The following is a 17,898-nucleotide window of genomic DNA, read 5'->3' as shown; positions in this document are numbered from 1 at the left end:
TTAGATTTTTTTTTTTTTTCAGTGTTATGATATTGGTTCTTCTTACCGGGATACACTGCCACGGTCACACCTCCAAATTTTGGAGTGTAGAGAAACTTGAAGCTTAAAGAACCTTAAAGTATGAGCCACATTAAACCATACAGTGTTTTAAGTACTTTATCTGTGTCACATATTGTGGGATAAAGCCAGAGTACTCAGAGAAACCCACTCAGGCTAACGCGTTGATGCCGCGCAGCCCCACACACGGGGCGATACGCGGTAACTCGCTAACGGAGATTTGCCGCGTTAATGCTGTTATGGCGTTAACGTAGTTTTAACGAGATTAACGCTGACAGCACTAATAATTTCTTAATTTGTTCTGCGAGCATGTGAAAGAATCTGACTGAAACTTACAGGTGACAACAACATAATAATCTAATGTTGGATCAGAGTTTAAAGCGATGCAGGGAGAATGCTTGCCAACAGATATCACACACCTGCTGATATGTTGTGCCATTGCTGTTACCTGTGATCAGTGCTAAGAAGGACAAACCCTCAGCTGTGGGGAGTGAATACGGAACGGCACTGTGGCAGAAGGCTACTGACAATCTGCAAGAAACTGACACTGTTAGATGGACGCAAACCAACTTTGAATGGTATTATTTCACATTTAACCACTTGAATAATAAAGGCTTATCAACAGGAGATTTAACACTTACCAACACATCCATGAAGAAAAAGGTCAAATTTGAATTTAATATTTCATATAAAGTAAGATTAAGGCTGTATATTTGCAGATTGTAGAGAGGCAGAACTACAAACATCTAAATACAAATGAAAATCATGGAAATTTGTCAAGTGTAAGTGACTTGAGCAGTGATCAGTAGCAAAGAATGACACATGGTATTCAATTGTATTTGCAATATACATTTACATAAAGCTGTACATTTAAAGCTTTGAAATACTCAGTATGTACACCTGCTTATCAAGTGGTTAGAAAGCAAACAGGCATTGAACACATTCAGCTGTATGACATTTAATAGTCTGGGTGCCAAAACGACAGATCAATAGCTGTTTGCACAGAACACCCAGTATGATCACAGCATGAAAAGAAAGCATGAATCCCGGTGTTGTGTAGTACATTCAGCAACATGATACTGGAAAAGCAGATTAAAATGTTGGTTATAAATTCAACAAAATTATTTGTTTTTAAATGCAAGCAGTGCAGTGCCCCTGCCTCTGACCAAAGTAAAACTCATACAAAGTGATGGAAACTACAAAAGATACAAAATTAGTCTAGAACTGAATACATAATAAGTGGACTTTATTCCCTTAATTAAATTGAATCATTCTTGGTGGGTCTATGGATGCATTTAAGAACAGTAGAAACATAGCAGCCACTTAGTTCCATGAAAGCTAAAGTGAAACTCATCTTAAAACTTTACATTTCCACAAACCCTGGTGTGAATTTTTCTGTTCCTGCTCGTGATGGTACATTGCTAAGTATATTGATAGTAAGCCAAGGAGGTGACCTCAACAGCATGTTCCATAAAGGACAAGAGGGGCAAAAACAGAAACCACTTAACCCCGGGGATCCAGTATGGCCTTCAACAACGCCAAATCATTTCTCTCCACATGATCATATAAATTGACAGGTGCCACATGATCCCACACCAAAATCGTTACCGTTACATAATCTGTTAAATTTATGTGGCTATGCTACATGAAATGCTGTGATTATGAGCCACGGTGAACAAGTAAACTGACATTAAAGTTTGATAAAAGTGCTTCAGGGTGTGCTAATAACTGAAGTAAAAAAAAACTGTTTCCTCCCTATTGGACGATTATTTTTATACTTCGTGTTTATAGCTACCAGTTGATCAGAACACCAAAACTACTTTGCTGTGTGTTCATAAGAGGGAAAAAAAGTTACAGTTGCATTGAATAAAATAAATATGTGCATATATATATATAATTGCTGCCCTTTTCATAAACTCCTGTGGTGTTAAAAGGCTCTAGGTATTTCATATGACCAGCATGTGAGCATTTAAGGTAAATGTTATCCCTTTAAATATTTATCTAGACTCATTTTTTTTAATGTTCAAGCTTTCCTTGAATCTTTCTTGTCTGGACATCTAAACTATGTGGCTCTCTGTTATACACTGTCTGGAGAAGCCAAATGTCCAGATACAACTAATTATTCATCTCAGGCCACAAATCCACCAATGGTTAATGTAGCCATCTTACAAATTGAGCACTTTGAAGACACTTCATGGTAAGAGGGACTCCCACAGGTTTCAGAGAGACCTCCATTTATACCACCTGTTATGACCCTAATAGGGTCTGTAGGGATTTTGATTTCTCCTGCCTTAGGTGTTGTCCTTTCCCCAGCCAACTTTACTAAGCAATTAAGGCGGAGATTTTAAGGCTGGAGAAAGGGCGCTCTAGTGCCAGAGAGTCTTGTTGGTTTGCAGCCAGGGACCCGTGTGTGGTAGCTGTTTAATCCTGTTCTGGTAGCACTTTTTGACTTACTTTTATATTTAGTCACCGACTACAGAGCCTTGTTGTGTTTCCATTCTTCTAAAGGCGATGGCGACTTGTCTCTTTAAGCTTGATTAGTTAGAACAGATTAATAAGAATATTTAATCTAACCATGTTGCCTTCACATCTTCTTTTTTTAAACCACATTTTGTTGCTTTTCCACATCCCCTGGACCTTTTAGGGAAACATGACAACAACCAACCAGTTCCACCAATTATTCATCGGATTTCTTTCAAGAGGGGTAAAAATCCCTCCAGCAAATAATCTAAGTTGGATTTCCACAACATCCAGAAAGACTAATTGACTAAATCAGGGTTCTAATAATTCACAAGTATGAATGTCTTAAATTTCCTCTGTAAAAAACTGAACAGAAAATTGGACTACTTATTGTGAAGTTCCTGAACATTTATAAAATATCAACTCCTGACAAGGATCCGTTTTGGGGGAAAAGAAAGCTCAGAACTTACTTCAAAATCAAAATTGGAGGATTTTTGAGAAACAACTGTGAAAAAAAATATAAACAAAAAACTGGTATGAATAGGACTGGACTGGTAGTCTGGCATAATTGAAAGGCCACTGTGAGGATGAGAAAGCGAGAGGTGAAATTAACAAGGAGAGAAAATAGATGAAGAAAGTAATCAGAAAGGGAGCAAGTAAAGGATTCAAGTAAAGTGAACGGCTACTTTAGCTATTAGCAGTGGCTAATGGTCAAAGTGTAGCTTTTTGCTACATGTGTGCAGTGCAGCTAAGAACTAACAAAACAACAACTGTAACAACGTGATTAACAAGAATAACTGTTTCAAAACTGTGTGTGTGTGTGTATATATATATATATATATATCTATATCTATCTTTGAGCAATCATCTGGATTGAAAATGCCAGGACCGATTTTGTGACCGCAGACAGCCATGCTGCCCATCACTGTAACTTGTCTTTCTGGGTGGGAAGTAACAAAGTACAAATATTTTGTTACTGTATTTAAGTACAATTTTCAGGTATCTGTTCTTTACTCGAGTAGTTTCATTTTCGACTACTTTTTACTTTTACTCCCTACGTTTTTAAACAAATATCTGTACTTTCTACTTCTTACATTTTCTAAACAGAAAACGTTATGTTTGCTTTAACGGATTTGGGTCGAGTTACTTTGTCACTGCGAGCCTTCAAACATCAAACCCATTTGAAAATAATCACTTGAAAGGCAGTCCTGCGTGTTTAATAATCACCGGAGGATGTTGCATAAAAAGAGAGGACATGTACCACAGTCGGGTTAAAGTGGGAAGGTGTTTTTAACTTTAACTCGGACAACATGTGTCCTCTTTGGCTTCACCGATGTAACTAAAGTGATATACTGTATGACGCGGTAAATATGTCTCTGAGTGATAAACCTGCAGTGTTGCTGACAATACTGTTGGCTTTCCCTGTTTCCTGTAGCCTTCACTTAGTTCACTTCTGCACTGAAATCAAATTGTAGTATTCATCATGACTACAAAACAGTACAAGCATTGTTCTGCTGTGATCTTCTACACAGTTGTCTCCTGGAGCATGATTTGGCACACAGCCCTACAAACACGAGTAAGAAATCACATTTTTTGTCTGCTTTTTCCCAGCTTACAGTAGCTAAACATATTTATGTATTAAATGACTTCTGTAATGAACTAACTGAACGCTTGTGGAGAAGGAAATGCAGTATGACTGTTCTAGATCAGGACAATGTGAATGTGTTTGAAATGAAAGGACCGCAGTGGATAAGATTTGACGTTCTCTTAATCTGCTACATGTAACCAGTGTGGAAACATTACTGTTATTGTGTGCCTTAGTGAGTGACCTCTGTGCCTGAAGAACTGACCTCAGAAAGCTGTGTCTCTATTTTGTAAGCCCTGTATGCTAAACCCAGCACAGTAAACTGGCCTTACAGGGAGGCTGTCATACAGTCAATGGGCAGAAGAGACTAACAATGCTGAGGGCAGGTGTCTGTAGAAGGCCAAGCTGTGACTGTGAGTCAGTCTAACGAGCGTGTGAATACTCAGTGTGTATGCTAGTGCACGACACATTTTGTTGTACGTTATGGTTAAGTAACAAAGACACGAGGACTCAGACATCCTCACTCCAAAGAAGGCGACTGCTGGTGCGTGTGCTGAAGGCCTGACACCCCAGGGGTGCTCCTTGGTTTATTTGGCTCTGCGCTTTGTCAATGAATGGCACTGCAACAAACAAATCGTTTATTTATTTATTTATGTTTCTGACTGTTTTTAGTATCAATTAAATCTAAAAAGCAAGTGACAGGCCACACAAAGTTGATCATTTTGGCTCCAGATTTTTTTCACGAACAGTATCCAGACCAAAAAAAGTATTATGACTAAAAGTAATCCAAGCCAAAGACAAATACGTAAAGAACAGCATTTTAGCCTGAGGTACAGGAGGAGTAACATGTAAAAGGAAGCACATTATCTGTTTGTGTCCAGGTGAAGGCAAGCTGCCAGAGCAGGCTAAACTGTAAGTACCGTGCAGCTGGTTCCTGCTGAGATATCAGGTGTAACAGAATTTTTAAGGCCCGTCAAGCATCTTTCAAAATAACTGTCAGTAGACTCACATCACAAGAAGCTTCACATCATCTGTCAATCAAGAAGTGGTTACACAAGAGGCCAGTTTCAAAACAGATATCAACCTTGATTAACAAGCGTATTTCTTTTCACTCACTCACTCGGTTTAGCCAGTCTCTTCTCCCAGTTCAAACCACACCATGATGCTACAGGTCATCCAGCTCCAGGATGACTCGTGCCAGGCTGAATAACATATGTCAGGTTCACTAACTTTGGTGAGGTGAGCCCTCAGCTATGCTGAAATCATTCATTCTTTTACAGATGCTACACTGTTGGCATGCCATTACAACCAAGTCTACCATGACAGGAGTGAGTCAGAGTAATGCTTAATCACTTCCGCTCAGTGTCTATGACAGCATATTACAGAAAAAGTGATTTTAGGGAAAATAAATACATGAAAGAATTCAATGATGGTTCTGGAGGATATGGTAGCTTTCCAAGAAAACAACACAGTGATCTACTAACTAATGTGTTAATAGCTAATGTGCTCTTCCCTATATATCCATGCCATACATGCAGTGTGTTCTGTGATTATGTTCATGGGTCAGCGCTTCTTAAAAAGAATATGCAGAGAAAAGGATTTCCTCAAAAAAAATCCTTAAAGGAATGAACACTGATTAACTTAAGCTAGGTTATTCATTTTTAGGGTAAATATCTGGTAAAGACTATAAATTGGTCTTGGAATGATGGATCCTTGAAAAATCTAAAATATTTGGATGTCCAGTCTCTGCTATCAGATTTAGAGGCCTGTAGAGAGCACAGTGTTGAAGGTGGGGGCTGCTGTATTCTGTACATTTCTCGTATACAAGGCACATAATTCATATTGTTTAACCCTCACATACTGTTCAGGTCAAATTTGAGCAGTTTTGACATTTCACAGCAGGAAAAACATCCTTCATTTCGTTCTTTTGCCACAAAATGTGATGACTTTTACTAAAATGACCAAAAATGGACAAAAAGAAACACACAGAAGTGCATCTTTCCCTTTGAATCGTTTCAGGCAAATCTGAAATTTGATGGGTTGGAGAGCCTGACGCAGCCTTGAGTACTGCGCAGAAAAGAAAAATCAGAAATGTGTGGCGTCTTCAACTAATAAAATTATTAAACTTTTTCTTCCTTTTAACGAAAACTCTAATCTTTGGGGAAAAAAAACTTAACCAGAAAACTGTGTGTTGGCTACAAGAACACATGAGATGAGATGGTACGGTTGGTATACTATAGTATCAACTGATCATACGGTGATCATACAGTTTAAGGTCCCTCATCCCAGCTTCCTGTTCATCTTAAAAGATTTTCTCCATCCCAAACCTTCCAAACAGCCTTCAACTGCAATTACACAGACCTTTCAAAGGCAAGCAGAGGGACAGTGAACATGCATAGCTGAGTGTATGGCTATATATAAAAAAGAACACTGGGTGTTGCTAGAGATGAACAAAAAATACTGAGGGATGAGCTTTATCATGGCAACACCCTGGACAAAGAAGACCACAACGGGAGGAGTGTCCCAAGAATGTACACTGGCCTGCAGCGAGGGAAGGAAATGAAAACGAGCAGCTGTAGACAATTGTCCACACAACCTGTGGGCTCCACGAGAGTAACTGAGTGCCCAAGCTATGCATCATTATCTGTGCCATGAGGATTTTCACCGTGGTCTAGGACAGAGGACCCACAGCAAAAACACTGCTTCCTCTGTGTCAAAAATGTGTCGGTTTAGAGGATATGAGACAGACTACCAATCAATGTGAGTATTAAACTGAATACAGAGTACAGTGTTTCATGTGTCATGAGCCCCATCTAAACATGTAAGTGTCCAGTCAATGTGTAGTCAACCTGATTCATCTAAATGCTAAAAACTTTGGAAAGTCTTCGTTAATGTCCTCCTGTGAACCAGTCAGCAGTCTCAGAATAAAAGAAGGCGGGGACGTTTGTGCTCCATATAATCCCTGAGCAAAGTCACTGAACATTCAGAACCCACTGGCCACGGCTTAGGCACAGGAAACGGGAAACCAGTCTGTCCTCCTTTCTGTGAGCCCCCTCTTAGGTGATAAAAGAGAAGCGTTATGGGGGCTGCAGTTTGTTAGAAACGGGGAGCTCAGTGCAGTAGCCTTTGACAGACTTGCAGTACAGCGTCATTCCCGGGGCCTGTAGGAGCTGTAGAATCTGGGGTAGAGGGGCGTGTAGTGTGAGGAATGGCTGTAGGAAGTGGAGGTGCCAGAGGTGAGGTAGGAGCTAGAGGGGGTAAAAGCAGAAGGGGAGCTGTAATAGGCAGATGAATAGCTGTGGGAAGAAGATGGGGAGTAAGGGAAGGAGTAAGGGGAGGATGAGGAGGGAGTGTAAAGGACGGATGAGCGTGTCATGCTGGGCAGGGGACGAGTTCGAGGTGAGGGGCTCCACGTGGACCGTCTGAGACCCAGACCAGGGGACCGATAGGGAGAGGAGGGAGCAGATCCTGGCTGGGTGGGCCTGGTAGTGGGGGAGAGAGGAGGGGTGTGAGTGTGTGGAGTGCAGTGCCTGGATAGGCCTGAGGGGCGAGCGGGAGCAGGGGAGATGTTGGCGCTGAAACTGGGGGAGTCGACCACAAACGTCCGCACCCCAACCGTCCACTGGGAGTGAGAAACCCTCAGAGGGGTTGAGGGTGGGGTCTGTGCTGAAGGAGGCGAGGGGGGCTCCAGAGAAGGGGGGCTCCCTGGCATTGGAGGGCCACTCAGCGAGGCAACCGATGGTAATGACGGACTGTGAGAGGATGCGTGCGAGGTGAGGGAGGTGGTAGCTGAGGCCAGAGCCGCAGTGGCTGGGCTAAGGTGGTCAGAGGGATCATTGTGAAGAGCTGGTGTGGGGCTGATAGAAGGGAGGCTGCCAGGGGCCAAAGCTGGACTGGACCCTTGAGCAGGATTGGAGGCTGTAGTCAAAGTCGAGGGACTTACTTTGGGGGTGCTGGTTTTTCCACGGGTCAACCTGCTCCCCCGGGTGCGATGGGACTGCTCCTGATCAAAGGCCAAGTCCTCCAAACGCTGGGTGAGGGCCAGTTTCTGCTGGATGGCCATCCGCAGGAGAGAGTTCAGAGTCTTCTTCTCATCCTCGGCTGCAGCCAGCTGCCTCTGCATCTCATCCAGCTGGGTCACATACTCATCACACCTGCACAAAGCAGACATTTGAGTAGCGTAGAAAATGAACTAAAATGTAAAATGTGGAAAGAAAGACAGATGATGTTTGCACTCTAATTGGATAGCTACACATTACCTGGTGGAATGTCTAAGTTTGAGTATGGCGAAAAAGATACGTGATGCTAGTTAATAAGCTCCAGATAAAAGCAGCTGGGTGCTGTGTGGAGCATTTGTAAAGACTGAAACAAGTAAAATGAGGAAAATGTAAATGCATGAAATATCAACCTATTCTTTAAGATGACAAAGTCTGTTGACTGAGAGGAAACACAAAGCTGAGTTTTTGGACCGTTTGTCTTTAGAAATAGAGCTGGGCTGTGATGTACATTAGTACATTAATGAAGTACATTCCTGGTTGTCTGTGTGGGTGCTCGGTCATCCAGATCATGGTAATCCTAAGGAGCTTGGAAAGAGAAATGACTGGACTTCTTATTACATCCTGGTTAAATTCTTTAGAGGCTTTCCCTGACACACTAACCCACAGGTATCGAACTCCAGGACTCGAGGGCCGGTGTCCTGCAGGTTTTAGATCTCACCCTGGGTCAACACACCTGAATCAAATGATTAGTTCATTACCAGGCCTGTGGAGAACTACAAGACATGTCGAGGAGGTCGTTTAGCCATTTAAATAAGCTGTGTTGGATCAAGAACACATCTAAAGCCTGCAGGACACTGGCCCTCGAGGCCTGGAGTTCGACACCCCTGCACTAACCCAACACATGGATTCTCAAAGAGTTTCTGGAAATGTTTGTGCTTCAGTATGTTCTGTTTTGTTCTCTGACCTGGTAGCAAACATGGCTCGCAGAGAGGAGAACGTGGCGGCGTCTTCCTTCAGGGCCTTTAATTCGTTCCTCAGCTTTGTCATGGTGTCGGTCACCATGGACTTCTCCGCCTCATACTTACTCTTCAGGTTGGCCAGAGCCACTTCTGCTGTCTAGTTAAACACACAGACATATTAGTGACTGTATATTAAGCCCCTTTTCCATTAGTACCTACTTGGATAAACTGGTTTTGAATTACTGTGAAGTGTCTGTGAAGGTTCATCGTAGTCTAAAAAGCTTGGAAAGAAAAGCATCTGGACTTTAAGTTTCTTGAAGACGTTTCACCTCTCATCCGAGAAGCTTCTTCAGTTCTAAAAGCAATTTGTGGAGAGTTCCAGATTTTCAAGCCCTATTGGGAGTGTCCCTAAGAGGTTCCTCTGTCTAGGGAGAATCAGAAGGGCAAATGGAACAATACTGTCAACCCTTATGTAGCAGGTTTGTCAGAGAAACTCCGGAGAGTCTTCTCAAAGCACGACATCCAAGTGTACTTCAGACCAGCCACACAGTCAGACAAAAACTGGTTCATCCCAAAGACAAGTTTAACAATGTAGTGTATGCTGTACAGTGTAGTGAGGAATGCTCAGACCTCTACATTGGAGAAACCAAACAGCCACTTCATAAACACATGGCACAACATAGAAGAGCCACCTCCATAGGACAACACTTGGCTGTCCATCTGCATCTAAAGGTCAAAGGTCACTCTTTGAGGATGCCAATGCTTACAATTTGGACAGAGAGGACAGATGGTTTGAAAGAGGAGTAAAAGAAGCCATCTATGTCCACTGTGAGCGACCATCTTTGAACAGAGGAGGTGGCTTATGACACCAACTGTCTGCCACCTATGATCCAGTTTTGAGATCCTTCCCAGACGCCTTAACGCCCACTCACATCCTGGGTCATTTGACCTCAGTAAATCACATGATAGGGTGGGGCTAGGTTTCACAATGGGTTCATCCAAAACCTTAGCTGATTGTGATTCACACCTGTTTTCACACCTTGGCTCGTGTGATTAGGTAGAGGATCAATAGGGTTTCCAGGACCCTCTTATGGACACTTATCTGACAGCCAATTGACATGAAGTCACATTTTAGTACCTGCTCAAATCGCTTGGAACCCCAGCTGAGCAGGTACCTGGTATCAGGTACTATGACCTTGATCCAAGTAGGTACTCGTATAACAGGGGTTTTAGTGTATATTATGTATACCGATTCAGAATGACTTTCCTTGACTATTTGTCTAGGATATTTAGCAGTGGACAGCAGTAATCAGTTGTTTGCAAATATCATTTATATGTTTCATATGCATAACGGAGAGGAAGAAAGCAAATGTGAGATGTACATGGCCAACATGTGAGGAAGTCCAAGAACCAGTTTTTAGGAAGAAAGGAAGTTGGCATCTGTGACTGTTAGAAAGAAAGCACTTAAGCATAAAAACCAAACTGCTCCGTCCATTCAAACCAACAGTTCTTTTCTTTTTCACTGTCTATGAGAGAGTAGAAAAGCACTATATAAGAATCAGTCCGTTTACCATTTATTTACATGCTTATGTCACTACTTGTTGGGTTGGTGCTTAAAACTCTCTGAGGGGTTTTACTTTTTTGTTAAATACACGTAGGGAAATGTCAGCAATGGAAAATTATTGAAATATTGTTGCCTATAATAACTTAACCATCACGTTTCCATACTCACCTGTTTGTTAGCCTTGAGCACCAGTCGAAGAGTGGCTATCTGCTCTCTCTTGGTGCTGAGTAAAGATTTGAGCTTCAGGATCTCCTCCATGCAGCTTTCCTTATCCTTATCCAAGAGAGGAACCAGTTCCCGGGCTGCAGTCCTCTGTTTGGACAGCTGCAGTGACCTGTCCACTGCCCGCTGTAGGTGTTTCACCTGGGGAGGAGACAGGAGCAGATAAGAAAAAAGGAAACCACTGGAGGTGTCACATCTTATGCCGGAAGAAAAGAAGGTGGTAGAGAGGAGGAACAACGATTAACACTATATTGCCTAAAGTATTTGCTCATCTGCCTTCACACGAACATGAATTGGACCATGTCACCACTACTCTAGAGTCCAGTGGTGGCGTGCTTTATAGCATTTGAATTGTGTTTGGTGATGTAAGGCTTGGATGTAGCTACTCGGCCATGGAAACCCATCCCATGAAGCTCTCTACACACTGTTCTTGAGCTAATCTTTACAAGTTTGGAGGTCTGCAGCGATTGACTCGGCAGAAAGTTGGAAACCACAGCCACTATGCACCTCAGCATCCGCGGAGCCCACTCTGTGATTTTATATGGCGTACCACTTTCTGACTGACTTTCTGTTGATCCCGATTGCCTCCACTTTGTTATGTACCACTAACAGCTGCCTGTGGGATATTTAATAGTGAGGACCTTTTCTTTAAAAAATGTTTGTAGAAGCAGTCTGCATGCCCAGGTGATTGATTTTATACACCCATGTTCATGGAAGTATTTGGAACACCTGAATGCTTGTAGGGATGAGAAAAGACCTTTGGCAATATAGCAGCACATCAGGAGGTACAGGCAGATGTACCTGGTCTCTAATGATGGCGCTGAGGTTGTAGATGTTCATGGGCTCCCTGCGCAGCTCACCAGCAGGCTCCATGGCTGGCGATGAAGATGACGATGATGATGAAGAGGCACTGATGCTAGGTGAGCGGGTTGGAGGTGTGCTAGGTGGCAGGCTCTGCTCAGATGGCACCTGAAGGACCTCTTTCTCCACTCTTCGGCTCCCTCCATGTAAGGGCTCTTTGGATGGAGACTCCGAGGGCGTCCGCGACTCTCCTGGAGTTGAGGTTGTTGAAGCAACAGCAGCAAGCCGTCTGGCTAGGCGTGGTGTGAGAAGAACTTTGCTGTTGTCTGTACACATGGCTTTGAGACTAGAACTAAGGCCCCTGAGGCCCCTGCCTTGTCTGGAAGAATAGAACAGATAATGGAACAGAACCTTTAGTGTCATAGGTGCTTTCTCAACTAAGACATCAAGTAAAAGAAAGCAAGCAAACAGCTCAATGCTCACCAAACCCTCACCCTTAAGCTCCCAGGCCTCTCGTAGATGATATTATTTTTTAAAGAAGTTTTTATAGAACAGACAAACACACCTATGATGTGAGTGGTTTTATTTATTATTTGAATTTCCATGGATACTCTAAGAGCAGTAAAACAGTCACACCTGTAGTAATCCAGCATGACACGGTTGGGCGTCTCATCGTTGCACAGGCAGACATGGTGGTAGAGCTGGGCGAGCTCCTCACTCAGGGTTACCAGCTCATCCTGAGCTGCGTTCAGTGCCCCTTGGCTCTCATTGGCTGCTGACTGAACAGCCTGCAATTCAAACTCCAGGCTACAAATCTGAAAAGAGAGGAGAAGGAAATGAGAAAAAATTAACATATGCACAATTGTTAAGTACCTGGGACACATAAATAAAGTGTCCCAGGTACTTAAATTTAATAATCGAAATTTTAATCATATACGTAATAATTTAAATATGAATGTTGCAAAAACTTATTTTTACTCAATGATCATCTCTCATATGGACTATTGTTTGACGTCCTGGTCACTTGCTTGTCCAACAACACTAAAACTATTGAAAACATTTATAAAAGTTTAAAACTACTTGACAAAAAACCGACTTCCCACCACCACTGTCATGTGTTAAAAAAAAAAAACATAAATTACTGAACTTCAATAACTTAGTGAAACTTAAAAGAGTGAGTTTAATATATAAAGTCTTACACTCCCTTGCTCCACCACCACTAAAGCAGTTCATTAGGCATAAAGAAAGCTCAGACAGGACCACTCGAGCTACAATCCGAGGAGACTTGTTTATACCCCACAGACGGACAGCATTTGGGCAGAACGTCCTCTCTGTCCAGGGTGGCCATCTGTGGAACAGTCTTCCTCAACCCATTAGAGAATGCTCGACATTCAATTTGTTTAAGGCAAAGGTTAAAAACTGGTTATGGACAAATCAAGTGTGTGATCATGTATGAGTTGTATAGTTTTAATGTTTTATTTGGGAACAGAATGGTGTGTATGTGTAAGTTTGGTGATGGAGTTTTTATTATGAATGAATTATGAATTTTTATGAATTATTATGTCTATTTTTTTCTGTTTAAGGACAACAGATGGAAATTAGCCTTTGGCTATAATCTGGCATGTTTACATTCATGTAATTTTTTTTTTTTTTACATTTATGTTCATTAACATGCACTGTCCTAAATAAATAAATAAAATAAAAAAACAACAAAAAAACAAAACTGAAATTGTAGTCCCCCAAAAAACAAAAAGCAGAATATTGATTGATGTCCCAGAAGTTCAACACTAGCTGTTTCTCAGTGAAATTCTTTCTCTTTCTTGGCTCTTGGTGGAGGTGGACGCATCTTTTTCCCCTCTCCCTCCCTTATCTTTTCCCGCTTGGCTTTTATGTCCTTGTCAAGTCTTGTCTTGAAGTTCTCCAGAGGCCTGCTAATGTACTAATCATTTGATTCAGGTGTGTTGACACAGGGTGAGATCTAAAACCTGCAGGACACCGGCCCTCGAGGCCTGGAGTTTTCTACCCCTGAGTTAAACAAACCCTTCTCATTGCTATGAGCTGAAGGATAGTTGGTATATTCCAGTCTGCTCCTACCATTACCACTGAGCCTACTCTTTACCATTGATATCTGTGCTTCACCCACATTATTGTAAGTGCTTTTCTCCCCTTACTTTACTCAGTGTCCTCATCCTTTCCATGAACTCTTTGTTGTTTACTTAGCTGTTCGTAACCAAATGCTGTTCCCTTCAGAACAGAGATAATAAATGTGTCACCCTGTTACTCAGTATCTGAGAACTGGAATAGAGAACCATCCCTTTGCTTTCATTCAAACATACTGCATATCGGCTTCAGCTTTCATTCCCCATCTGTCCACTACCTTCATTTTCCTCCACCTATCTGTGAGCCGACTTCCTTATTCTCATGCACTATTCTTACAACTTTGCCAAATCAGTTTTCAGGTTTGCAGCCCGTTTGTTGCATGACTGCAGGAGCTGGTGTCACCAGCACTCTGTAGCTGACATCACCATCCTGCCTTAGCTGGTATAACCACTGTAAAAACCTATATAAATCTGTGAAGAGACAGCTGAACACTGTTTGAACTGAACACTCCTCTCAGAGAAAGACAACAGCAGCCACATTCATTGGAAAGCAATAAGTGATACTTTCACATCCACCTGTCCTCCCGCAGCCACCAACCCCGAGTCTGATAGACAGGGAGGCCAGTTCTCTCTGCAGAGGGCCTCCAAACACAATCCACTAGGTTTCATTCACTCAACACACAAATTCATGAAACTGGCAAAACTAATCTTACCTTCACATTAAGTTCACAGTGTAAAGATAGAGAATGTGAAACATTCACTCTCACAGACTCACAGGAGAGGAGAGGAAACAGACTCTATGACAACAGGCAGTATGACTTTGTTACCTTATCCCGTCCCTCCCGGCAGTTCTTTTCCAGAGAGGCAACCTGCCTCTCCAGCTTCTGGAGCCGACTCCTTTGCCTTGGCTTCTCCTCCACAGCTCCCTCCACACACTGAGCAAGCTTCTCATGGAGCACTTTTAACTCTGCCTTGAGCTCCACCACCTCTGTCACAGCCACACGGTACTTGCACTGCAAGATCTCCAGACTGGGAGTTTGGTATGAAAATACCAGACTTTTACTCTTCTCCTCTGCAGTTTCTCCTTCCTCCTCAGCCTCATCGTCTCTATCCAGCACCAGCAGACTTTCACAGTTGAGTTGAGAGGTGGGACTGCTACAAGCCTCCTGGCTGACCCTTCGATGAAGACAGCGGAGAGCAGAGACTTTCTGGCTCAGGCGGAGGGTCTTCTCGTGCTGCTCAGTTAGGGCCCCCTGGGTGTGCTGCAGCTGAGTCTGGGACTCCTGCAGGCTCGTCATCAGTGCTGCTTTCTCATGTTCAACCTGAAGAAGCCAAGTGCATGATTAAGGAAAGCCGTATCCCGCGTGACTTAATAAACTGCAGTTTCTGAGGTTACAGTGATGTCAACATAATCGTTGTAAGAAAGTAAAAAGATAAGAGGTGCAACCACAATCCCATTTCTGAAAAAACTGAGAGGCTGTTTAAATGAAAATAAAAACACAACATTTAAATGGGAAGTAATTCAGTGACAGTAGCACAGATATCACAATCTGACCATCTTCTGGAAAAAATCGTTTTAATATCTAAACGTATTAAAAGGGGAAAACCAAAGATTACGCTGCTACTGATGTGAAGATGTGAATTAGAACCCGTTCAGGAAGAAACTGTTCTGAGCCGGTACTTGCCGCCAAGGCCGTGTATACTTGTGTCCATGTTTGACACCATCATCATCTAAGCGACACCTAGAAATGTTTCCTTGTCTGCCACCAGAATGAGATTGTCCAGCACTAATTCAAACTAAAGTTCATCAGCAACTGTGCAAACAAACCCAGAAGCAGCAAGCTGCAACCTGGAAGCCACTGGCTGTTGGTGGCTAAAGCGTAGGTGGACGTTAGCTGTTAGCCTAGCCCTTATCTCACTGATATATTTCACATACATTCTTACTAACTGGGCTTCCTGGGGACCACAAGAACAATTTACTTTGAGAATCACACAGATGCACTGATTTCCAGTTTTCAGCCAGGAACAGTTATCCCAGAAGACCAATTATGAACCGGTGTGTTTCATGCACATTTTGTGCACAGCAGCGAGCCACATGCTACACTGTTGGCATGTAAGTGAGTGAAGACATCAGTGCATCTCTAGTCATAACAGCAAAACAGGAATAATAGCCAGATATATTTCTTCTTAAAGCATTATTAGTTATGTCATCCAAAGAAAAGCTGATTTTTTTGTTGTTGGTTTTTTGTACTTTTATTCAAAGTACATGCTACATTTTTCCTCAAAAGCTTATTTATCATCCTCACAGTTTTTAGTCATATTAAACAAACACTTTTTGTGCTCAGTTTAATCCCCCCAGGGTCAGTAAATCTCTCCAGCATGCTCTGGGTCTGCCACTTTTCTAGCCTAGAACGCCTCACCCACGAGATGCTCAGGAGGCATCCTGGTTCTCTCTATGAGGGGAAGTAGCAGCTCTACTCTAAGCTCCACACCCTACTTCAAATTTCAAGGAAGCAAATTTCTGCTTATATCTATGATCTCATTCTTTCTATCTCCTGCTTCATTCACCCTTCACTCACGAACATCCTTAAATTCGTGCATTTTTGTGCTTTCCCGGTCTTGAACCACGGGCTCAAACTGGGAGGTGCTGATTCTCTTCACACTTGCTTCGTACTCAGCTGCACAGCACTCCAGTGCAAGCTGGGGGCAGATGAACCCAACAGAACCATCATCTCCAAATAGCAGAGACGAGATCCTGAGACCACCAAACAGTCCATGGCTTGGCTGCTCCTAAAAAGCCTGTTCCTAAATGCCTTGAACAGAACTGGTGACGAAGCAGTCTGACTCACTGCTGGTAATGTGAAGCAGACTGGGTGCGGTTGTAGAAGTAAATTAATTTACTTTGACATAAACTATTACATTTATTAAACTGACTGTCTTCCTTAGTCTACATGTCAGGATGATATCATTGGAACGTACCGCTATCAGCTGCTGCTTGAGCTTCTGAATCTCTGTCAGGTTCATCTCAGTAAGTAGGTCTGATGTGGCGGCCCCCTCAGTTTTCAGACACTGCCTTCTGCACTCTCCATTAGCCCTGAGCGCTGAGCCCACAGCCGTCACTGGTCCTGAGCCACTCTGAAGGTGACCGTTACATCTGGCAGATTAGAGCAGAAAGTGTCTTGTCACAAGCTATAGTGTCAATAACAGTAAGAAGAAAAGTTTTAAAGCAACTTCATGTAAGCAACGACCTTTGAACACAAGCAGCTGTGGCCAGTGACCAATTAGTAACTGCTGCACCCCCCCTTACTCTCCCATTTCTGCAGATTACAGTCTGAATGCACTGGGTCGAGGAGACAGGTCTGTGTGCCTGTGTTTGTAGGTGTGATATCCACCTTGTTGGCTCCTCTGTGTTTGGGGAGAGCAGAGTAGTTGGGGTAGCAGTGCCACTGGGCGGTGCTGAGGAGAATATTAGATTTGCACTCCCAGTGTAGGCCACATCACACATGCTGAGGTGGTGAACAAGTTCTCTTCGCAGGTGGTTCTTCTGCTCGCGCTCACTCTTCAGAGACTCCAGCGCCTCCTCCAGCTGGGCGTCTGAGATGTCCTTCAAACGCAGTGCATCCTGTAACTGGCTGGTCAGCAGCTCTGTCTCCTCCTCCAGAACTTTGATCTCATGTTTCAGGCCTTCATACTCCACCTGAACAAGAGTGGACATTCACATTCAAATGTATGAACCTTTATTTTGAGTTGCTGCTACATTGTTTAGGTGATTAATATATATTAAAATCAAAATTGCTTTGAAATGTTTGTAAACACAATATATATTTATTCTAAACTTTATGCATATATTTTGTGCAATTGCAAATCTAAATACTTCAGCTTAGATAGGCATGTTGATGCCCAGAGTGACAAGTAGGTCCAACTTTGTAAAAAACACATTCCTCCTGCTGCTGGTATCACTCACCAGGCTAAGCAGGTTTTGTTACTGTGGTCACATGCCACAGTAGATTGAGGGCTGCTGATGCTAACAGACTCAATAAACTGATCTGCAAGGCCAGCAATGTTGTGGGGATGGAGCTGGACTCTCTTAAGGTGGTGTCGGAGAGGCGAATGTTGTCCAAGATAAAGCCAATGTTGGATAATTCCTCCCACC

At 42.8% G+C, this 17,898-nt stretch overlaps 1 protein-coding gene across 6 annotated transcripts in view; it reads right to left on the bottom strand.

Annotated features, from left to right (window-relative positions):
* Positions 1-873: 873 nt before the first annotated feature.
* The window catches only part of LOC146558735 (protein bicaudal D homolog 1-like), a 29,180-nt gene continuing 12,155 nt past the window's right edge, over positions 874-17,898 (bottom strand). For all 6 annotated transcript variants that reach the window (XM_085247078.1, XM_085247079.1, XM_085247080.1 and 3 more), the window contains 8 exons: positions 17,138-17,442; positions 16,725-16,899; positions 14,573-15,067; positions 12,283-12,461; positions 11,647-12,025; positions 10,792-10,986; positions 9,065-9,216; positions 874-8,256 (listed from right to left, as the gene is read on the bottom strand). In XM_085247078.1, the coding sequence (XP_085103204.1) occupies positions 7,251-8,256; positions 9,065-9,216; positions 10,792-10,986; positions 11,647-12,025; positions 12,283-12,461; positions 14,573-15,067; positions 16,725-16,899; positions 17,138-17,442 (2,886 nt within the window). In that variant the 3' untranslated portion in view covers positions 874-7,250. The remainder of the gene's footprint in view (positions 8,257-9,064; positions 9,217-10,791; positions 10,987-11,646; positions 12,026-12,282; positions 12,462-14,572; positions 15,068-16,724; positions 16,900-17,137; positions 17,443-17,898) is intronic.

The sequence above is a fragment of the Mchenga conophoros genome, linkage group LG15 (genome assembly GCF_057382185.1).
Source record: "Mchenga conophoros isolate Kocher_MC1m ecotype Shallow Benthic linkage group LG15, M_conophoros_male_GT1.1, whole genome shotgun sequence".
Lineage (NCBI taxonomy): Eukaryota > Metazoa > Chordata > Actinopteri > Cichliformes > Cichlidae > Mchenga > Mchenga conophoros.
Note: the sequence above shows the minus strand (reverse complement) of the source record. Positions and strands in the feature narration are given on the sequence as shown.